The 24262-nt window shown below is 40.8% G+C and overlaps 2 protein-coding genes across 8 annotated transcripts in view; one reads left to right on the top strand and one right to left on the bottom strand.

The window, feature by feature from the left end:
* Positions 1–5637, top strand: part of Prepl (prolyl endopeptidase like) — a 35919-nt gene extending 30282 nt beyond the window's left edge. For all 7 annotated transcript variants that reach the window (XM_023566366.2, XM_013155788.3, XM_013155787.3 and 4 more), the window contains 4 exons: positions 1132–1281; positions 1734–1857; positions 2607–2680; positions 3020–5637. In XM_023566366.2, coding sequence (XP_023422134.1) covers positions 1132–1281; positions 1734–1857; positions 2607–2680; positions 3020–3109 — 438 coding nt within the window. In that variant the 3' untranslated portion in view covers positions 3110–5637. The remainder of the gene's footprint in view (positions 1–1131; positions 1282–1733; positions 1858–2606; positions 2681–3019) is intronic.
* Positions 3643–24262, bottom strand: part of Slc3a1 (solute carrier family 3 member 1) — a 49669-nt gene continuing 29049 nt past the window's right edge. Inside the window, exons 6-11 of the mRNA XM_003472929.5 lie at positions 20139–20258; positions 18052–18176; positions 16615–16810; positions 9714–9881; positions 8159–8275; positions 3643–4260 (exon numbers count right to left, since the gene is read on the bottom strand). Coding sequence (XP_003472977.1) covers positions 3820–4260; positions 8159–8275; positions 9714–9881; positions 16615–16810; positions 18052–18176; positions 20139–20258 — 1167 coding nt within the window. The 3' untranslated portion in view covers positions 3643–3819. The remainder of the gene's footprint in view (positions 4261–8158; positions 8276–9713; positions 9882–16614; positions 16811–18051; positions 18177–20138; positions 20259–24262) is intronic.

Genomic DNA, 24262 nt, shown 5'->3' on the forward strand with positions numbered 1-24262 from the left:
CATTTTGGGGTTAAACTTGGAGTCCTCTTGCCTCAGCCTCTTAGAGTGCTAGGAGGACAAGTATATGCCGTCACACCTAGCTAAGAATTTTTAGTTGTGTTAAAATAACAAGATATGTCATCTTAACCATTGTTAGTTGCACAACTTAGTAGTGCTAAGTACATTCATATTGTTGTGTGGTCTTCAGTTTTCATGCTGCCAAATTGTAAATGCTATACCCGTGGAATGAGTCTCCATTTCCTTCTCCCAACCCTTGGAAATCATCCGTGTGCTTTTTTGGTTGTAAGACTTTGACTACTCCAGGTACCGCCCCCAGATGGAGTCATACAAAATTTACTTTCTTTCCTAGCACTGGGGAGTGACCCTGGGGCCTGGTGTATGCTAACCAAACACGCTACAGCCTGCTGCTGCTGCCGCAGCCGTAGGATTTATCTTTTTGACACTGGCTTATTTCACTTAAACGGCACCCTTAGGCTCATCTGTGTTTAGCAGGTGTCGTCTCATTTCCTGTGTCAAGCTGAGTGGTATTTCATTATAAGTACACACCACACGTGGCCTCTTTATTCACTTGGGTTGTTTCCATCTTTTAGTGATGCTGCGGCTGAAAGGGAGTCTTCAAACCCCCACTTTCAGTTCCTTTGAGTGTATACAAAGCCAGGGTGTTGTCTCTAAGGTGATCCTCAGTTAATCCTGCTGGGAGCAGACATCTCTTCCCACAGGGCTGCGCTGTCTCCCACTTCAGCAGTGCATGTGGAATCCAGGTGCTCACCAGCGCTTGATATTTTTTGGTTGTTTTTTAAATATAGTAGCCATCCTAATAAGTGTGAAATAATATTTATCACATTTTTTAAGAAAAAACATAAGTAAAGGGGATCAAACTAAAAAAACAATTGTGAATATAGAAGATAGCCCTTTTTTGTTACAAATACCGCTCGAGGAGCTGGTGCGCTACAAAGCTAGGTACACATCACTGGCTGTGGTTAAGACTGAGCAGCTAGCCCGGCTCCGGGAATCCACACAGCTTCTTCGACTGTATTGTGTCACATCACTGTGTGTTCCTGTACTGTTTTTCTGAAACTCATCTTACCAACTTCCTGATTGAAATACAAATTTCTGTGGCTTTTTTATTAGGCACCTTTCTTGGATGTTCTCAACACCATGATGGACACCAGCCTTCCTCTGACACTAGAAGAATTAGAAGAATGGGGGAATCCTTCATCTGATGAAAGACACAAGAGCTACATAAAACTTTACTGTCCTTATCAAAATATTAAACCTCAGGTAATAAAAGACAGCTCTACACTGTCGCGAAGTGACAGAAAAGATAAGCAAAAGGGTACTTAGCTGAGCTGAGGTGGGAGTTAGCAGGGCTTTGGAGCTGTTTCTGTTTCTGTTTCTGGTACCCACATGTCTTCCAGCACCATCTCTGCCATGTTTGTTTCCAGTTAAAACCTCAGGGAAAAGTTACTGCATGCCTTAATCACTAGATGAGATGGCCTCCAGTGTCTTTGGACAAGAACAGACTATTCCAGATAACAGGAAGTCTGTGTTGGATATTATTTGTATAGTGCATATACAACATAGTACATATTGGATACTATGGTATCCGGTTGTATCATTCAAGAGTATCCAGTGAGAAAAAACGTCTAGCACTTGGGGGAATTGGAGGTAACTCTTTTCCATAATTTGTAGGAGAGACTGTAAGAAGTACACTGCACGTCTGTTTCTTTCAGCATTACCCTTCAGTGCACATCACAGCTTACGAACATGATGAGCGTGTCCCTCTGAAGGGAATCATGAACTACACAGAGAAACTCAAGAAGGCGGTCATGGAGTATTCCAAGAACACAGGTGCAGGTAGGAGGCAGCAGGATGCGGGCAGCATGGCTGACACACGGCAGCCCTGGGCAGCCTTCTTCGAGAGGAGTGTGTTTCAGGCTCACACCAAGTCAGCTGCCCATTGTTTAAGACATTCACTTGTCTTCCCATGTTGACTACTCAGTTAAAGATGATACACCTGTAACTGTGTCACCTCCTTTGAAAGGACACAGAAAAGTAAATTTAAATAGAGATGTACCCTTGGGCGACCATTCAACACTTCCTGAGACATCATTTGTGGGAATCTGAATCTAGCAAGATTCTAGGTTTTTGCTTTGGAATTTAAGTGCCCAGACCATTCGCATTAATTTCTTCCAGGTAGTTCTTTTCATTTTCATTAGATGAGAGCTCCCTTTTTGCTTTGAAACCTCAAGCCAAGATATTCTGGGTTTAAAAAATGGAGGAACCCAGCCACCATCACACTCCGCCTGTATCCAGCTCTGTTTTTTTCTTCTCACCCAGTAGTAAGCATGGTGTTTGCAGAGCACAGGACTCTCGGGTCCAGCAGGCTCTTGCTCTTGCCTCTCTCCTGGAACACAAACTCCCTGAGGCACCAGGGCTTTCCCATTGCCCGCAGTTGCCCCTCCTCCCTTCTTTGTTGGTGGTGCTGATGGTGGTTTTGCCCTGGTTCCTGGGTTGTATTTTTGAACAGAGTCCTCCAAAGGACAGAAGAAATGGGTCTCCGTCTTATAAAAGATCTTCTGATTGTTTTATGTTACCTCTTTCAGGCTATCAGACCCCCAATATTATTTTAGATATTCAGCCCGGAGGGAATCATGTGATTGAAGATTCTCACAAAAAGGTATGTTGTGCTCGCTCAGTTGCGAGGTTACCCAAGTAGAGATTGATTGTGTTCAGCCTTTTCCATGGTAGTGGCAGGATGTATGACACCACTGCTTGACAGATGTCAACGCTGAGGGGAACTGCCCCACTGAGTCAGTGAGGGAAAAGGCTCTCTTTTACTGATAAATGGGCACTAAAGAAGGGAACTGAATCGTCGTTATCGCAAGAGTTCTGCCTCTGTGCCAAATCAAAATATTCCTGCCATAAGTTGCTGACTTCAGAGTTGTGTGAAAAAATTATAACACTGGAATTATACCACAGAGTCCTTCTGTCTAATTTTATAATGTGTTTCTTTTAGATTACCGCCCAAATTAAATTCCTGTATGATGAACTTGGACTTGACAGCACCAGTGTTTTTGAGGATCTTAAGAAATACCTAAAATTCTGAAATGCTACATTGAGCTGGGATTTGGAGATACACTGAAGTTCTCTATAGTCTTAGTTCCAGTTGGGTTAGCAAAGGTGAGATTTTAAGTTATTAGAGAAGTTTTTATAAGCTGCTTATCCATCCAAGTTGTGCTTAGCCTGCTTCTCGGCCAGTTGTACTGTTCTCATCCACTGACACACACCCCTTACCTGGGCAGATGGCAGGTGGTCTCTTTCGGACATGGAGGGGCCCCAGAGGGACCCCGGAAGGACTGGGACAGCCAAACGCCGGGTCTCCCTCCAATCAGAACTCTGCCTTTGTCTATTTGCTAAGGTTTTCTTTAAAAAGTTAGTATCCTTCCTCTTCGCTAGTGAATATTTTTAGTCACTGTGACAGTGAGTCATCTTCCAGTTTCTATGGCTACATTTTAAGGAGAAAACATTCTTCAAATTGAAATTCGTAGAGCTTTTGAATAATCTCGAGTCCTGTGGTGTTTTGATCATCTCCTGTTGATGTTATTTAATATTTATATTACAAGTTCCTCCAAGCAACAATTTTCTTTTAAACACTTTATTATTATTTTAAACATTTGAGAACTTTTTGTAAAGCATTTACATTCAAGTGACAGAAATAGTGAGGAATTAGTGAGTATTTATAAAGTTTATGCAGCAGCGTGCTCTTTGTGAAGTTAAATATGAGAGCCAGTGTCGCCATGCCGTCCAGAGAGTCCCTTAACACACACTGTACAGTATGTTGAAGGCACTGGAGTAGCAGGCTCGATTGGAGACAAAGCATTTGTCTCTGAATGCTGTTAGCTGATGAAAGAGATTGTTCGTGTTGTATTCAAGGATTAGTCCTTCTCCCTGCTCCAGAGAAAGGCCACCTGTGTCAACTTCACCGCGTGTGGAGGCAGGGTTGGTACTCAGTCTTACCCTCAGTTTTGTAGGAAGACCTAAATTCATGTCCTGTAGGTTTAGCAGTGTTGAGTCTCCAAAATTCAGAACCACAAGAAAGACTCTGTCTATGCCATCCAGCTCCCTTGTGTACACGACAGAGTTGCTGTCATTGCTCAGAAGGCAAAACCAGCCCCTGCTGATGAGCAGCTCATTGGCATGAAGCAGACTTAAATCTTGGTACAGTTTCAAAGCAGAACTAGGCTGAGTCTCTTGGACCTGTTTTTTCAAAAAAAATTTACATAAATGTTTGATTCTGAGGACTTTTTTAAAATATATTTTAGTATCTAATAAGGAATTATCCTTCCCCCAATTGCTTTTATTTTGCTCCTGAAAATAACTGCCAAATTTTATGCATTAATAAGTAAACAATAATTTATATAAAAACTGTCAGTGCAGAGTCCGTTGTGCAGCTTGTCTGGAAGTCCCCACAGTGTGCAGTCCCCAGCCACATCTAGCTCTACAGGAACCAAATTCGACTCCATTGCAAAAACTCTGAAACAAGTGTTCACAGCCAAAGTAGCACCACTGTTCTAATAAGGAACATTACTGTGCTGACCTAAGTGACATTACTGCGCTGAATTGTAATTGCCAAGTGCATGGAAGAAGCCTACATGGCAGCGGACCCCGGGGAACTCCTGATGCGTTCGGGCCTACGCGGTCTCTTTCGTAGAATGATGTGTAGGCTGCAGCAGACACGGATGTCTTGCCCAGCTATTGATGGAACATGAAGTTTCCAAAGATACAAAACAAAAAACTGCTTAAAGTGAAAGATAAAAATTGTAGGGGCTGCTTTTATCATGAAAGGGTTGGCTGTTAAAGATTTGAGCTTATTTTACAGCTAGATAAAACATGTAAATGTATTTTTCTTGGTTTTCCTCCCTGAACATCTCACATTTTGCCTCTATAATATAACCCCGTGTCATTTTAATGGTACGTTCTGTGAAATAATTATGCCACACTTCCCTTTGTTCCCCCTTCCTATGTATTTTATATTATTTATTTAAGGATAGATTGTCAAAAAGATAACTGTCAAAGAGTGTGGACTTTTGATGCATAATGCCAAATGATTCTTCAGAAGAGCTGTTGCCAAATCGACAATAATGTTCATTTCGCTGTATCTTGCCAACCTCGTTGCGGGGACGGTGGTTGTTATTGTTGTTCTTGTTCTTTAGGGGTGGATGCTTACCATGTGTCTTAAATGAATATCTCATAGGTGTTTGAAAAATAAAGTATATTCTCTGTGTATCATGTACAACAATATTTATGGTGTGTGTATATGACCTGTCAACGTTATCCCAGCATTTTCTGTAGCGTAGGTAACGCATGAAAAGCACATAGTGTACCGTGCCAGTCACATGGAAAGTGCTCAGTGATAGCTGTTATTTTTGTCTCAAGTTCTTGTAATTGTGAATTTGTCAGTTTTTCTTCGCATTGATCAGAATATGTGTTTCATATCTTTTGAAGCTATTGTAACATGCATATTCATGATTTTAGTGAACCATTTTTTTCAAATTTTAAAAATTGCCTTTGCTTCATATAATGCTTTTCATACTGAATTCTATTTTGTCTGCTATTAAAAAATTTCCAAGCTTGCTTTTTAGAACTCCGTTTTTTGACTGGGACATGTGCGCATGTAGTACAGAATTTAGTTGCAAGAGTGAGGCATACATGAAAGGTTTTCTTAGCTATTCCCTGGCTTTCCCATTCCCCTCCCTGAGACAGTACACTGTTTCTATTCCTTCATTTTTATGCATCCTGGAATTCTGTGCCTCTGCAAACTAAGTAGACATTTTCTTTATACAAGTGGTAGTGTATTACCATTGTCCAGTTTTTAATTAAATAGATAAGAAATGGTCTCATCATTTCAACTGTTCTCATACACTGATTCTTTTTAAAAGCTGTATTTTACCCCCATAATTGATTGGTTTTCTGGTTTTCTGTAGATAAAATGTTGAAGTCATTTTTTGAGTTTTCTGTTACAAATGATGTTGCTGTCAAGATCATATTTATCATTTTGTTTATCTTGCATATTTATCATTTTGTACATCTGCAGATATTCCTAGATACAGATATCCAAAATATCTAACCCAGAAGTACAGTTTTTATTTTGATGGCTAAATCGTAAGCTTTCTGTTACTGTTTGCCTGTTAGATCTTCTTGGAGTCCTTTGTTTTAACTTTATCCCTTGTATCTGAATTTTGTCTTATTATTTAGTCTGAGTGATTTTTTGGTCTTCTAATACATGAATTTGACCTCTTCATCTTTGTGATTACCTTCTATGCAGATATAATTTCAAATTCCTTACTTTATCTTAGATCGATCGTTTTGTTTAGATTCTTTGCCTTTTTTAAAGCCTTTTATTGGATGAATTATGTAGTTTTTTTTCCTTCTAATATCTTGAAAATATGTTTGCCCTACTACTGGTTACTCTTAAAATTATAGGACTTTTTAATATAAATTTTCATCACCATCAAGAACAATACTGTCCAACAGAACATTCTACAGTGCTGGAGATGCTCTTTCTGCTGTCCAAAATGACAGCCATAAGGCATGCACAGATATTAGTGTGACCAGGAAGTAAAGTTGCACTTGTTTGCTTTTAAGTCACCATAGTTAAAGGGCACCAAACAGCTCGAGTCTAGACTTTTCTTTCCCATCCCTGCACAAGCCTGTTAGCTGCCTGCACTCACGGTTTCTCCACACACCTGAATCTCTACCACTTACCATACAGAAATAAATCACTAAGATTTTTGTTCTAGAATACATTGTTCCACATTGGGCATCAAAATTAAGCTGCACATGGTGGCACACACCAATAATTCTGTACCAGATTTGTGACAGTGAAACAGGAGGATTGCAAATTCAAGCCCAGTGTGGTAACTCAGACCCTGTCTCAAAATTTTAAAAGGCGAGGCTGGGGATTTAGCTCAGCGGCATAAGCGCCTTCCTTTCAAGTGTGCGGTTGTGAGTTCAATCCCTGGTACCGATAAAAATGAAAAAGACAAAAAAAATTTTTTCAAAAGGCTATGGATATAACTCACTGCAGGAAGATTATAGATTAGAAGATAGATGATAAATAAAGGCTTTTATTTTCAACTGGATTTTCTTTCTTGGTCTGTGTTATTTTGTTTGTAATACAGGGAATTGAACCGAAGGAATGTTGAACTACATCTCCAGCCCTTTTTATTTATTTTTATTTTGAGAAAGTGTTCTACTCAGCTGCCTGGGTGGCCCCAATCTTGAAATCCTGCCTCAGCCTTCCCAGTGGGTGAGATGATAGGTGTACATCACCACACCAGGTAGCTTTCCTTAAGTTTTTGTTTATGGCAGAGTGTGTGTGTGTGTGTGTGTGTGTGTGTGTTTCCATAATAAGCTATCTAGGAACCCTCAGCAGTACATAGTGTGGGGGTTTTGTGGTAACAGGAAGGCAGTATGGAGTTCTATATCACAGTAACCCTGAGGAGTTTCCATGGATTACTTAGACATTTGGACTGGAAGATTATAAACGTGTTAGGTTTCCTCATAGAATGCAAACCAATAGTCTTTCCCTAAACTGCTGTAGATTTTTTCCAGTGAAATTGCCACTCATGCATCACTGGTTATTAGTCACTGTTAGGAGAGAAAACAGTACAGGCAGAAGCCAAAGGGTGTGCTTTTCTAGACGAGCTACCTAAGAGGTTAATCCCGCCTTCTGTTGCTTCAGGAAAATCATGTTGCTTTCAGATCTACATCAGCTAGACTCATTGATGGATCTGCCTGTCCACCCACCTTGCTTCGGGCTTTTGAGGGAAAGAGGAGGAAGTGTAGGTGAACTGCCTGACAGACTTTACAGTTAAGTTTTTTTATAGATCAGAGGTCTCAGTAAAAGTCATTCCAGAGCAGAGCTGTATATTATTAATGACTTCCCAGACAGCAAACTTGTGTACTGGTTTGTGTTTTCACAAGAGCATGATTTGCAAACTTCCTGCAGATAGAACTACAAGGGAGGTCTGTGATGGATTTAAAGATCATCACTGGCTAAGGTTTTAGCACACTTAGGGTGACTATGTGTCATCCATCCCAGAAACTCATGTTCTGTTTCTAAAGTCGACATAAAATTGCCATTGATACTTACCTGGACATTGACAGTGTGGTAATCAGAATTGGTGGGTAACCAAGTGTGATTTCCTTCAGAAAACCCAGCATTTGAACTATTATCCCACTGCATTGGTGACTTTGAAAAAAGAGTGCTCTGTGTCAAAAGACCAGAAAGAGAGCGCAATTGTCAGGTGGTTAAGAGTGAAATACACTTCGCTCCTTCATAATTGACTTCATAACCGTTTAGGTCCCTGTAGTTCTTAACTGATGCTGATACTCATTAGCAGTTATCTTGAAAAGGCTCAACATGCAATGCACAAGCCAGTTGGGTACTTTTCAGTGGAAAATGGTGAACAGCATCTTGAGTTTGAATAGACTGCACTGACTGAACTCAACATGATTGTAGTTTTTGCGGCTTTTCCCTAAAAATCAGTAATGTAGGATTTCAAAATAAGCAATTACTAATTCATGCTACTTCACTGCATTGGGATGCGGTGCTGGTGAATTCAGGAACGCTGCTGGCTGCCAGTGCTCCTGAATTCTGCCCTACCCATTTCTCCAGTGTGGTTATTCCACTTGAGTGCTCACACACAAACTTAGCTGATAGAGAAAAAGTTCCACTTCACCAAATATTTGGGAAATCAGGTCCCATGCAATTGAGAGAGCTAACCATCCAAAGTAAAGGTTCAAGATCAGCCATCTAGCTGGACGTAGTGGCTCACTCCTATAATCCCAGCACTTGGGAGGCTGAGGCAGGAGGATCGTTGCAAGTTTGAGACCAGCCTGGGCTACAAAGTGAGCTCAAGGCCAGCCCAAACTGCAAAGAGAGATCCTGTCTCAAAAGTATAAAAGATCAGCCATCTACCCAGCCACACAATTGTGAGGACCCTGGCTCAAAAGAAAGCAGAACAGAAGCCAGCCAACTTGGGCTCTGGATTACACTTAACAAAAGAAACAGTCTTCATGCTGTGTTCATCTAGCAAGCTAAATAAAAACTAAAAAGCATTATTTCTCCATATTTTTGGCAAAGATCAATGAATAATTCTGCAAACAAAAGCACTGGTTCTCAAATGTCAGTGTGTCTAAGAATCAGCTAGAAAACATTTAAAATGCAAAATCCTTGCCCCTGCTCAAGAAGCTCAGTTCTGCAAAGCAGTATTTTTAATAAACTCTCAACCACCAAGAAAACTGGTAGAAAAGCACCTGGGCATGGTGGTGCACATCTGTCATCCAGCACTCCAGGAGGCTGAGGCAGGTGATTCAAGTTTGAGCCCAACCTGAGCAACTTAACATCATCAAGACTCAAAAAATAAAAGGGTTTGGGAATTGTAGCTCACTGTAAAGGTTCAGGTTCAATGTGCCATTTCAAAAAAAAAAGTGCCTTGATTCACAAACTTAATCATTCATTCCACAGTTCTGGGAAGACAGCCACGGTCACGCTCATCACCCAGTGTGCAGAGCTTACAAAGGAAGCACATTTTGCTGAACACTTCTGTTTAGGAACCACATTGTTCACAAAAAAATGTTCTTGGACTGAGGATTACTGTATTGATTTTTTGGCTGGAGTGCAAGGTTAAATTGATGACACTTACACTATCATAGTTTTCGTTGAGATCTGTGGCTAAAATGTCTCTCATGCCTATCTCCTCTCCATAGTAAGTGATCGGCGTCCCGGGGAGTGTGAAGAGCAGCATGTGCATGGTGTTGACGTATTGCTTCCCCAAACGTGACGTCAGCCGGGCACTGTCTGGCCCACCAATCTGAAAGGCAGACATTTGAAAAAAAAAAAAAAAAAAGCAGTATTTACAGTTTTCTGGAAGATTTACCCTATTTAGCGGAAGAATATCTGCGGGATGGTGGCACTGGCAAACCCGATCTGGGGTCCCAAGCCTGCTGCTTGCCGTACAGTTCGTCTGTTTACCATTTGGCACCAGATGATCATCCAGTTTGTCAAGAGAACTCACAGGGGCATTGAACACGAGATAAACTGCCGAGGGTCTGATCCTTACACTCGGATAAGAGACTACTGATGTTGCCTTGGTGAAAGAAAGATGCTTTTTCAATGAAAAGTGTTTCCTCAATAAAGAACAAGACCACAAACAACGTAGGAAGGGTGAGATGGAAGAGGCACTTCTGTTAGGTCCCTTTCATTGACTTTTGAACAATTCAGAACATTTAAAGTTTAATGAGCTTTTATGAAGAAATTTACATAGTCAAAAAGGAAACATAAGGCTGTTTTATATATGCATTAACTGCTGTAGTTACATATTACACCATCTCAGATTATTGAAGTCACCTGAACCTCTGTCCATACTCCCACAACTCAGTTTTCATTTGTACATGCTGGGGACAGCACCTTGCCACCGGTACCTCATTTTCTCAGCCACCACAAAACTACCAAGTACAGAATTATGTCCTTTTTACAAAGGAAGAAAAAGCTCTGAGAAGCTGCATCATTTATTCAAGTCATAATATGATAGTTTGACAGAACAGGCCTTTTTTTTTTAATGGAACTGGGGGTGGCACACATGAGCACGCCACCCTCTGCCCTTTTATTCCTTATTTTGAGATGACCACACTACTGAGTCTCCCAGAAAGCTGGGGTTACAGGTGTGCACCGCTACGTGTGGCTAAGACCCAGCCTTTCAACTTGATTATTACAATGCAGGAAAAAAGGTGCTTGCTGAGATGGACTGAAATAATTGTCATAACCATATCTTTATTAGTCATTGTAAGGAACTTTTCTAATTTTATGGTCAAAAAATCAGGTCAGATTTTGCCTCCATCCTTTTGTTACTTTATCTTCAAATCTGAAAACAAACCATACAGTTTTTCAAGCCTTCTGCACATACTCATTCAGAATTAAAATCTGGAAATGTTTCTGTAGTTTGCAGCAGTGAAAACGGGGCCTACTTTCTTCATTGCTAAAACTAAATTACGACAGAGCGGGCGCTTGCAGAATGGCAGAATAAAAATCTCCATAAGAGCAAGGTAAATGGTACAAAAGCTTTTTAAAAATTGTATTTTTTCATAATTCTTGAAATTAAAGACTGCAAAAGTCCAAGATGAATTTACCAATAAAGACAGCTGGATCTCAGGACAGTGAGCTTTGGAGTGCTGTATCTCCCCCTGTCCTTGTGTCTTATCTCAATGCCATGACAGCCTTGAAAACCAACAGCTTCACAATAAGAGTATGGAAAGCCCGCAGCCTAGCAGCTACTAAAAGACAGAATGGACCTAAAGTTCACCCGAAGATCCAGCTATGCAGAACTTTCACTATATGAATTTTCTGGCAGTTTCTTTTGATTGAGTATTTTCTTTAAAATCTGACCCAGAACCACGTCTGTGCAAACAGCACGAGCCATAGCCCCAGAACAGTTGTTAAAACAGTTCAAAGTTAAACCTGCCTATGGTGGTGCTAACAGGGCTGAGGGGGCAAAGCAACCACACAAAACAAAAATAAGATAATCTGGGAAGCAAGATATTCATGAACAGCTTTCAAAATCTCCATCCTATTCCTGGGAATCTAGAAGGTGTGCAGGACTGTGTACATGATGAGGGCTGTACAGGTGGCCAGGAAAGACATGACAAGGCTGTCATCGGTCACCTCAGGCTAACAAGGCTCTGAGCAAGCAAAAAATAGCGTGACAAAATTGTAAACTGACTAGCAAAACTTTGAAAGGATGCCCCCACCAACAGCCTTTCAGCAATGAGAATCATCCAGTCTGAGCGCTGAAGGAGACTCTACAGTCATTATCTCTGACCACAGAACAAAGAATACAGACATTACAAATTTAAGTAAAGAAGAAAAGTAGTAATAAGAGCAAATGCTAAGAAGGGAAAATTGCGATTTCTAGAATTGCCCTATTGTGGTGGAGTAACTAATGGTCAACTTGTAACACCCAGCTCAGCTGAATCGGTGTGGTTCTGGGTGTGAAAGGCCCATCTGAGGACTGCAGCCAAGAGCATAAAAAAAGAAATGGAGGGGAAGACACTAGTGCTGTTGATTCTCCTGGAGAAGTTGGTCGCATTAGTTTTTCTGTTAAGAACTCAGCTGTTTTCGTCACACCTGTACATCCTTTCCAGCTTCCACCACTGGCCTTTGGACCTTCCCAGTGCAGATCCTTGATAGGCACTTGCATGAGACATTGTCATGGGCTCTCGGCCTGCAGCTGGACTTGTGGAGGATATCGCCCTTCGCTCTAGGTTTTCAGCTGAACTCATACAGATCGTTGCCACGAGACCCAGGCCCTCAGCTGAATTCTTTGGGTCTCTTAGTGTATGGACAGATCTCCCACACTTTTGCATTTGATTCTTTGGGCAAATGTTATAAAATAATCCTATAAATTATGTGTCCTGTATTAAATCTTTTCTCCTGTAAACCCTCACTACAGTACCTATTATACTACTTAAAATGTCCAATTTTCAACATGTTAGGAAACAAAAATGTGGCCATGCATTGGGGAGGGGGCAGACAACAGAAGATGTGCTGAGGAAAACCAAACATTGGACTTAGGAGACAAAGACTAAATTCATGATTATATATGTTCAATTAACCAAGCATGTCTAAGGAATTGAAAGATGGTGTGTGAAGAGTGTAATCAAATATACAAGGGGCTGGGGATTTAGCTCAGTGGCGTAAGTGCCTGCCTTGCAAGCGCATGGTGGTGAGTTCAATCCCCGGTACCGATAAAATATATATATAAAATACCGATAAATATATATATATATATATATATATATATATCCATGTAATATCCATAGATATGATGGGGAAGAATAAATAGAAATTTTGGAGCTGAAAAGCACAAAAACAAAAATGAAAAATCCTTAGTAGGGCTTGACAGATGGAAAAGGAATCAAATCGGGAAGACAGGTCAGGTCAATTGAGAGCACTAGATTGAGAACCAGAAAGAAAAGAATGAAGGAAAATGGGCAGTGTCTCAGAGATCTGTGGGATGCCATCATGCATACTGACATGTACAGAAAGGAGGTCCCAAAAGGAGAAGAGAGAATGCACAGAAATAATGCTTGAAAGAATTATGACCAACAATTTCCCAAATTTGGTAAAGATCTGCACATCCAAGAACTTCATTGGATTCAAATAGGAAAAAATAAAGATTCCCACCTAAATATATCAGTAACCTTCCAAAGGCATGAAAAGAACACTGACAACAACAAAGGGAAATCAGCACATCACACACACAAGAGCCTCAACAACATCAGCAGCTGAATTCTCAGCAGAAATCGTGGACGCTAGAGGTGAATGAACGAAAGGAAAAACTCAACCAGCTTCTACACCCAGTAAAACTATTCTTAGAAGAGAAGTGGGATAGTGCTTACCCCTGCTATGATGGTTATGAATTCTTTTTTCAAAAAACAAAGCAAAGCTGGGCACAGTGATGCACTCTTGTGTCCCAGGACTATGGGAGGCTGAAGCAGGAGTCAAGTTTGGTAACAGCCTGAGCAACTTAGCAAGATCTTGTCTCAAAACAAAAAGAGCGAGACTGCGGCCCTTCCAGGGGGAGAACCAGCAGCAGCTCCTGAGATCCGCGCCATGTTGGAACTTAGGACGCTGTGAAACCAAACAACTAGCCTGCCTCCCTGCTAAGCAATAGTGAACCTACTGATGCACGGCCTAGAGTCAAATATCCCACTTCCCCTACCCCACCACCACCACCCCCCACCCATTAGCAAATGGGAACCAGAAATCTGATCATCTTCTGGGAGGTTGACCATAGCAAATAAGGGGGACTTCCTTCTACCATCTCCTTGAAGGCAAATATTTTTATTACTGTTTTGCTCTTTTCTGATTAATGGTACTGCTCTATTCAATATTCTGTTTTGATAAGTTCTATAGTGTCCTATATTTCATCTCATTTTGATATATATGATTGAAAGAACAACTATTATGAAGATAACAAAATATGCTGTGATACCTATTACTGTTATCCCAGTAACCTGCTGTGAAGTTCTGTACCAATTTCACTCTACGATCTTAGTAGGCTTTATTCTGTCTTGTTCTGTTATATACTTTCAAAATAAAATTTAAAAAAAAAAGAGCAAGGGCTTTCCCTTAGTGCATGGGTTCTCTTAATCCCCAGTACCAAATCAATCAGTCAATCAATAATAAAAGTTGGTGAGGATGTGGGACAAATTAGAACTTTCACACATTGACACGAGTGTAAAATGGGGCATCAGTGGAAAATGGTTTGACAATTTCTAAAAACAAACAAAAAAATCCCACGATTCCACTCCTAGGTAAATACCCAAAAGCAGTGAAAGGAAGAGCTCAAATAGATACTTGTACATGACATGTTCATAGCATTATTCCAGTAGCCAAAAGGAGGAATTACCCCAAATGTCTACCAGGACATCAATGGATCAGCAAAATCTGGTATGCACATAAAATTGAATATTACCCATAAAAAGGAATGATGTTCTGATATGTGCATAAATAAACCTTGAAAATGTTATGTGTGCTAAGTGAAACAAACCAGTCACAAAAGAAGAAGGAATTGTCTGATTGCACTTACATGAAGTACTTAAGCAAATTTATAAACACAAAAACAGAATGGAAGATACAAGGAACGGAATGGGACTAGATAAGATACTATTTGACAGGTGTCCTCCTCTGTGAAATTATGAGAAAGTGCTGGAAATGGATAATGGTAAGAGTTGGACAATGTTGTGAATGTACTTAATGCCAAAACAGTATATTTTATTTTCTGTATGTTTTAGCAGAGTAGAACAAAAGACAGAAGATACTCCTCAGTAATGCACAATAAAGTACTAGAAACTAATAAACAAGTTCAGCCATGTTGTAGGATACATGATCAGTACAAAACGATGATATTTTTATACATGAATAATGAACCAACCAAAAGTAAAATCCTAAGCTCGTAATGTGACCAGAACAGAGCTAAAGAATAGGCAAGAGAAAAGGGAACTGCTGGAGAGAAAAAAGAACCTCCAAGAAAATTCACCGTGAAGGATTTGGCAGAACATTTGAGACAATCCCCTCAAAAAATGTGGACCTCAAAGTAAAGGTTTTCAGAAATAAAGATGGATGATTCCAGGCACAGTGGCACATGTCTATAATCCTAGCCTGTGGGGAGCTAAGGCAGGAAGGTTACAAGTTTGCATTCCATCTGAGCAATTCTGTGAAAGCTTGTCTCAAAAGTAAAAAGGACTGGAGATGTAGCTCAGGGCAGAGGCCCTGGGTTCAACCCTCAGTGCCCCAAGAATGAATGAATGGACGTGTATACATACTGTGTTATGTTCATGCTACATTCTTTGCTTATAAGCAAATCTATGATGAAAAAAAGAAAAGGCCTCAGGCAGGTCCTTCAGGAAAGACTCCAGATGAAGGCGTTGTCACAGAGGAGAGGCCAACTCCACGCGTCACTGTCCCTGAGGCCTGTCCAGTGGGACAGGACATGAAGTGGAGGGCAGTGATACTGAGCGCCCCGGCCCTGTGTGATCCCAGGTTAATGTGTGTGTTTGCATCCTAGCTTTTAACAAAGAAGACTAAAATTTTAAAAAACAAACATTTTAGGAAAAAATAGAATATAGAATAAGGATGTAAAGAAAAAATTTGCACTACCACATAATACATATTTGCACTACCACTAACACATAATTTGTGTTTTAAGGCAAGGGTAATTACAGCTTTAAAAAAGCTTAAAAATACTTAAAAGCTGATAAAGAATTTAGAATAAAGTAAGGTTATTACCAGGAAAAGCAAATTTAGTATAACTGTAACGTTAGCCTACGCTTGCAGTGTTTACACTGTCCGGGGTGGCAGGCAGCCCTGTACTCAGTCCTCAGAGTCATTTATCACTCACACAACAGCTCGCCCAAAGCAACTGCCCGGCCCGCGGCTTGGCTCAGGGCAAGTGCCCTACGGAGTTATGTACCATATTTTACCTTTTAGGCCATCTTACTGTACCACTTCTGGTTAGGTAACCACATAATTACCATTGCGTTACAGTTGCAGTAACATGCTAGGAGGGTCCAGAATCCGGGAACAATAAGCCATCCCAAATAAGACAGTCAGACTCTCTGGAGCTTAAATACATGTTGCACTGCATTCTACCCCGTAAAATGATATTTTGTCATGCTTAGGTCTGTCCTGAACTTCTGCGGAAGCTTTTCACTTCAGAAATCCTCTTTCTTCCAACTAAAGTACAGAGTATGTAGGGAGGAACTGTGGTTTGATCTTTTTTTTTTTTTTTTTTTTTTTTTTTGTATCAGGAATCAAACTCAGGACCTCATGCTTGCCAGGCAGGCACTGAGCCACTGAGCTAAATCCCAGGCCCCCTAGCAGCGTTCCAAGCACAGGCCAATCCCCACTGACTATTCAGGGACAGTGTCTCTCTCTGAGTGACAAGGTGGAGTTGAGGGTCACTTAGAGACGAAGTCCACATCCTCTTAGAGGTGCCTGGGCAGCAAGTACAGTAGCACACGGGGACCCTGGGCACCAGGACTTACCATCCAATTAGGCCACTTTCCTTCGGGCATGTTTTCCATCCAGGATAAGATAATGTCGTGCACGGTGCTCCCAGAAAGCGTGTGCAGGTTGGAAAAGTAATTGTTGAGTGGGAAATCAGCTTCCTGGATGAACGACAGCCCGTAGTACATCATGGTCCTGTCAATGCTGTCCTCGTAGGCTTCCGTCCCCATGAACCTGTAAGAGTTGGCAGGGTCCCAGGTTATCACCACATGCCCAGAGACGGAGAAGGACTCTGCAGCGGCTTCCATCGTATTTATGAGATCCAGGGTCTAAATGTGAATCGTCAGCAGAGAAGGCCCAGGCTTAATAAAAAGCAGTCACGGCAGATGGCCAAGAGATGTGGGTCACTTGAACAATTTCTCCTTGTAATAAATCCAAAAAGTGGCCTAATATTAAGTCATACTAAGAAATAAGAGATACATTTGGCCTTCAATCACTATCGTTCTGTACTTTCTAAACCAGACTGAAACCCAGTAATGTTTTTGTTTTTGTTTTTGATTGGTGAGGGGGTACATTGGTTTGGTTTGGTTTGGTTTGGTTTTTTGAGACATGGTCTTATTATGTGGTTCAGGCTGGGTTTGAACACACTATGTAGCCCAGGTTGGCCTCAAACTCACAGAGATCCTCCTGCCTCAGTCTCCTGAGTGCTGGGATTACATGTGTGAACTGCTACACCCAGCCCAGTAGCAATTTTGAAGATTTACCTTAACAATTCTCATCACTCCCATGTAGAATTTGTGATAATATGCCTGACTATAAAATGAGGGATTTTTTTCCAAAAAAAATTACCCTTATAGTTGAACCTTATAAATTCTCATCTTTACACTCTCAAAAAAAAAAAAAAAACCTCAATTACTGAGAGCCAAACAGTAGGAAAGACACACTCACCTAAAATGATCCCATCAATACCTGCCCCATATATAAAATCTCATCTAATCTTATACTAGCCATGGAGAGGTTTTTTGTGTTATGCTTTCATTGATGAGGAAACAGACTTAGATGAACCAGCCAGCTGTAGGTCACACAGCTGCCAGGACTCCACCGCCATCCCGCACGACTGCAGAGCTGCGCCCCAGCCACTGTGACCTACTGACAGTGCAGCTGAAACGTCCGGGTTAACACCGCACAAGGGCCTATCATAATGGTAATGCTAGTTCATGGCTAACAATTAAAATATTCTCTGTGGATTAATTTTCACATAGCTCCTGAGAAGCAAGTGCTGTGATTAGCAACATTCCCCAAAAGCAGGAAACACAAATCAGCAAAATGAAGCAGCAGACGAGGATGTATCAGACCCTGGCAACACTGAGGGGTTTGTAAATCGTAACCTGGAGCTCTGGGCACAGCTGGTTGGGAGGAACCATCCACAGACCACACAATGCATCTGTGGAGAACCACGCGAGGTCTGGGGTTACCTGTATCTGCCGGGCTCCCGGCTGTACTCGTCCATAGTCTGCCGGAAGCTCCGGACAATGTCGTGCATTCCCACCTGGGTAGCGGTGAAGTCGTGGTACAGCTCTGAGTAGCCAACGACAGTGTCCTGTGAAAACCAGGACAACATGGTTACCATCAAGTGCGTGCAGAGGGTTTCTTCAAAGACACATGCTCAAAGATAATCCCAGGCTCTCCCTGCTCAGAAGTTTGTGGACAGAGAGTACTCACAACTATTGGTGGTTGGTTTGATTCTGTAATTACTAACTGTATAAGTCTCATAATCAATATTTCTCTGTCATTTTAGCAAACTAAATTTTACTGGACACCAAAACATTGCTCACAAACATATTGCATAAGGTCCTCCTAAATATATAACTGTCTGAAATGGAAACCAGTGGAAGAGGAGGCTACGGTGGTTGAGGAGGTGGCAGCAGAATTAGCTATGGAGGAGGTGACGGGAGATACAATGAATTTGGAGGCGACAGAGGTCCTGATTACAGTAGCAGTAGTGCAGGGCAGTGTGCTGGTGGACCAGGATATGGAGACCAAGGAGGGGGATACGGTGGTGGTAGAGGAGGATACAAGGGTTTCCATGAAGGAGGACATTTGTGTGGTGGTAACTATGGCGATGGTGGGAACTTAGTGATTTTGGAATTACGGTGGAAGACAGCAATCAAGTTATGGGCCCATGAAGAGGGGAGTTTTGGTGGAAGAAGCTCTGCATTCACTATGGTGGTGGTTATGGATCTGGTAGCAGCCGTTTAAAAAAAAAAAAGAACAGAAAAGGGCTACAGTTCGTAGCAGGAGAGCGTGCGAGGAGCTGCCGGAAAGCTGCAGGTTACACTGAAGCAGTCCCATTAGAGGCACTGCAACAATCTGCCACAAAAGGAACGATGATCCAGTCAGAAAAGTCACTGCAGCTTAAACCCTTCTGGTTCAGGACTGTCACAGTCACAGTTTGCAAAAAGTGCAGTTATCAATTAATGCAATGTAGGACCAATTGGATATACATTCCTGAGGGTTTTTTATTTTTATCTGATGTAGCTTTGTATTTTTCTTTTCATTACAGCAGGTATATTACCCTGTAAATTGTGGTAGTGGTAGCAGAACTAAAAAAAAAAAATCAAGGAATTTTTAACTTTTAAAAGAAGGTGTCAGGTACTATATAATGATTTTAGTGGGTTTTTTTAACCAAGCATTGTGTTGCTAAGATTCAGTCATATTGTATTGCTGTATTCATTTATTTTGATTAACATATAACATTCTATTATATGAATATAAACCCCAAAACCATCATTTGGAATGTATTTTAGAACTATGGTCTACTTTGCCATTGAAAATATGGCAACTGTAGAAGAGGGGTCCATCCAAGGAATATGTGGTGTGTGGGTACCACCAGTTATATGTGACGTGACAGGAAGGTTAAAAATCACTAATGTGGACTCCAAGAGCCCAGAGTCTGTCGTGAGACACAGGCTTGGTTCAGAATTCTCTTTACCACTTCTATAACCCTTGATAACAGAAGTTAACTTCTCTCAGGTTTAGTAAAGGAGGATCCTGAAACCTCTCTCTTGAGATATGGAGAGTTAAATGAAATATATCGACAAAAACATCACAAGACATACACTAGACACATGGCCAGTGTTAGTTCGCTTCTCTTCCATCTGTGTGTCCCTGATCAACTGGAACTTCAGGTGTCCGCTTAAGTTGAATGAAATGACAAAATCTCAGTGAACAAACTGCCCTCGGTTCTGTGGTCCTTGGTAACATGCACAGTGCCTGTTTTCAAAACCTCGCTACTGAAGGGCTCATCACACAATTCCTCACTCTGCAAAGAACTGGTGGAAGGAAGGATCTGGGCATGTGCTTCACAAACTCCTGTGCTTTCTGAAGAAGTTGATTCAAAGCACTCCCTACAGACTGGGCAGAACTTATCCATGTAGTTGGTAAATACAGAAGGAAGGAAGGGAAGGAGGGACGGAGAGAGAGGAGGAAGAGAGAGGAAGAAAAAGAAAGCATTCTGATGACACTTTTTCATCAGGTCAAAGAAAAAGATTTGAAACTTTACCGGATTTTGGGACTTGTTGACTTGGATCTCATCTCTCAGATCTTTTGCTTCTAGAAGAAATTTAACAGCATCGAAACGAAAGCCATCAACACCCTTAGAGAGCCAGAACTGTATTATTTCCTAAATATGAAGGAAAAAAATGCATAGTTACATTAACTACACATCATAGTCACAACACTTGGGAAAGGACATCTCTGGGTAAAAACAAGCAACTGTATCCATGTAGTTTGTGAGGTGGGTTTGTGAACAACAATATAGGAATCCAAGCAGCCAAACTGATAAATTTGGAATTTAATTAACTGAGCTCAAGACTACTGTCACACACACACACACACACACACACACACACACACACACACACACACGGTTCAGGGTACAAACAAGTGGCACTGAACCGGAAAGTTACAGAGTTTTTAAAAGAGACAATCACAAAAGACATCCTGTTGGAAACCACTGAGCTAGAATCTCTCATTAATTTTTAGTTGACACCTGTATCCTGCTTCTTTTATTGAGCAGGTTAATTTTTCTCCTGTAGATACAGCTCATTCTGCTTCTCTCATGGGACTTACACCTCAGTAATTTTCCATTTTCCTGAATACAGGGCGCTAGTTAAATGCAGGGCTCAAGATGGCGTCAGTTATGCCAAGTTACAACCTGTTTTCATGTACTTAGCAAAACTGAGTATAATGAGTTCTCAGCTACTGCATGGAGAGGCTTCCACATGCATATTTGAATTTAGAATTACAATTAAAACCCCGCAGTCTGTGAAGGGAGGAGGGAAGAGGCGCTGCAGGGCCCTGGAGACATGAGCAGGGCCTGCCAGGGGCACAAGTGGCCTGCTCATCCCCTTCAGCTCAGCCACTGGCTGCACAGCACATCTCTGATTAATGAAGTGAACTTGAACCTGCACCCATCTACATGGCCATGGGCATGATGCCGAAGGCAGTAATTACGAAGCCTCTAGATCACAGCAACCTGGATCCCGACGTGCCATACCCTGCAGGACAGAAAGCGTAGCTGCGTAGACCTGGAGAGCTCCAGAAACTTCCCCCATGGGAGATCTTCCTAAAGTAAATGTATAGGAAACGAGCAATAACATTGTACTCTACAACACAGATTAACTCGTAGGGTTTTTTGTTTTTGATTTTTTAAAATTAATTTTATTGGTGCAGTTTAGAAATACATAATGATAACATTCATCATCAGAGATTTGTGCCTATATGTGCTGTATCTTGACTCTTCCAATTTTTTTCCATTCCCTTCCTCTCCCTTCAACCCCTCTTCCCTCCTAATTTATAAAAGCTTTGCTTCATTGTTTCTTCTGTTCTCTTTTATCCCTTCCTCCCTCCCCGCTCCACCTTGTTGCCATTTGAACATTTTATTTCACAATATCTATTATACATAAGTGCTAGGGATTAGCATTATAAAAAGATTAGTTTCTTTCTATATTTGGAGAGGATCTTTATCTCCTTCGAACATGAAGCAGTCACCACATAATTACCTCTACATCGCGTTGTGGAGGCCTGCCCCATTTACTGAAATCTCTGTAAGACGTGTTATAAATTTGTCTGTTTTAAAATTAAATGTGTTCAAACTTTTCTGTTTTGGTGCTAGGAATGAATGAAATTTAAAGGTGGACATACACGAAGTTTATACTCTACCACTGAGCTATAGTCCAGGCCCTCTGAACATCATTTGGATTGTCCTTTATCTGTAGGTTAAAAATCACTTCATTTTCAGCAACATGTTTTTATATGGAATTATTTGAAAACAAAAGAAATCTATTTTTTGGAATTCTTTGTCTCATTTACAGTATTCATATTTTCCTGGCATAATATAAATGATAAAAACATTGTCCAATATACAGTAGTTATTATACAGTAGAATCATAAAAAATAAAATTTAGATGGTCAAAAAAAGAATTAAAATGGAGACAGTCATAACTCAGACAGAAAATTAGTCATTAGGATGCTGGAGATGGGTGGCTGGGAGGCAAATGGAAAGCAAAAAAGATAATCATTAGCTATTGGTAAGATCCAACCAAGCTTGAGGCTTCAAATTTTAGTTCAAAGGAATATGTTTCTTAGTGTGCTAAGGTCAGGCCCATATAAAGTTCAGACTATTCATGGAAGGTTGAAAACACCTCAAGGGGTACCACGATATATATATATATATATATATATATATATATATATATATTTCATATATATATATATGAAACCGTGTGTGTGTGTGTGTGTGTGTGTGTGTGTGTGTAATGTGTTGACAGGGATATAGGGAAATTGAAACGCTTACACACTGTTGATGAGAATATAAAATGTTGCAGCTACTGTGAAAAATGATATGATGATTCTTTAAAAAAAAAAAAGCTGAACATAGATTTACCATAACATTCACAATTTCATTTCTGGGTAAATATCCAAGAGCAGGAAACACAGAATCAGAGATAATTTGTACACCTATATTTATAACAGCATTATTCAAAATAGTGAGAAGATAGAAGCAACCCAAATGTCCTTTCACTGATGAATGGATCAAGAAAATGGTACAGTGGTACTCAGGTTTAGAAACTTTCACTTTTGACGATTCTGTTGCAAACTGAATTGAACAAGAACTGAATCAAATTCAATGTTTAGAAAAAAATTCAATGGTTAGGTTCAGTGGTTTGTTTTGTGTGTGTGTGTGTGTGTGTGTGTGTGTGTGTGTGTTTTGTCTTTTTTGAGACGATCTCACTATGCAGTTCAGGCTGGCATTGAGCTCACTTTGTAGCCCAAGCTGGTCTCCAACTCGCAACGATCCTCCTGCCTCAGCCTCCCAAGTGCTGGGATTACAGGAGTGAGCCACCATGCCCAGCTAGTGTTATTTTTTTCATTGAATAAAAATGTAACTTCATTAAAAAAAAAAACCAACTCAAGGTATTAAAACAAACTGGAGAGGGACAGCCAGCCAAGCAGTAAACAGAGACCTCCTTCTGGCAGAAGCAAGCAAACAGGGCTCATTTTACCTGAACAAGGACAGCAACACAGGCAGGGACCACTGCAGGGATAAGGAGACAGGCGGAGTCCTGGGCCCTCACCTACTGCTCCTGAAAGCATGAGTATTTTCTCTTAGCACACCAGGGATTCAGAAGCCATGTTTGCTAAAACCATGACTGTCCTCTTGAGCCTCCAGATGCTCAGTGGGTAACTAGGAACAGAACACAGTTTAACTTTCATGTTGTGTCCTTTGTTACTCTAAATCACGGGTCCAGTCTCTTCTCAGCTCTGCATACAGGTATATTACCTGTATATACTTGGTAATGCACACGTTCTCACCCCATTCAAGACGGAGGACACGAGGATGGGAGATCTCCAGGGACACTCAACTGTACCTGAAAGTCTCCAGCCATTGTCCTAAACTTGTGGTCACCTGAATTCCAAAAAAAATAGAGCCCCATTGAGACCATCACACAGATTGGATAGTCCTTTCCTAGGAACAAAGCCATCCCTCCACCATAAAGATCCCAAAACTAGGACACCAGGACTAATGTAATAAGCAACAGGACGCCAACCCACCAGCTAATCCTTAAAAGCCGGGCTGTCACCTTTGTGGGTGGCCCATTATGAACCCTCATATCAAAACATGTCCCCTATGCAGGAGCCCTTTCCTGTCTTCCAACTTTCCAATTAAAACTTTCTCGTGCAAATTTGTGGTTTAGTTTTAATTTCCATTATTACTAAAAGAAAGAACCCAAGCTATCCTGCAAAACAACTCCATTTTGTAACTGATATTATGAGCATGTTTCCAAAATTTAGAGAAATTTAGAGAAAAATTGATGTCATGATGAAAGATAGTACACAGGGGGAAATATCTCATCTTCCTAAGGCCAAGTTTTAAATCAGTCTGTACTGAAAGAAATGGTCAGTTATTTAATAGTTAAACATTTCACTCCTTAACAAGAAGATGAGTGCAAGGCTTAGGTGTCAAAAAATTTCCTGTTAGGGGTATTTGAAATGAATAGAGACGCTCAACCTTCAATCAGGAAAATATGCCTAGGGAGATTCCATGGTAAAGGGCACAAATATTATCTTAGATAATATTTCATTATCTCCCATAATGAAAAGTACAGTACATTATCCAAAATC

Source organism: Cavia porcellus, unplaced genomic scaffold, assembly GCF_034190915.1.
Source record: "Cavia porcellus strain 051 isolate PalLab524CR breed Dunkin Hartley unplaced genomic scaffold, mCavPor4.1 scaffold_1, whole genome shotgun sequence".
Lineage (NCBI taxonomy): Eukaryota > Metazoa > Chordata > Mammalia > Rodentia > Caviidae > Cavia > Cavia porcellus.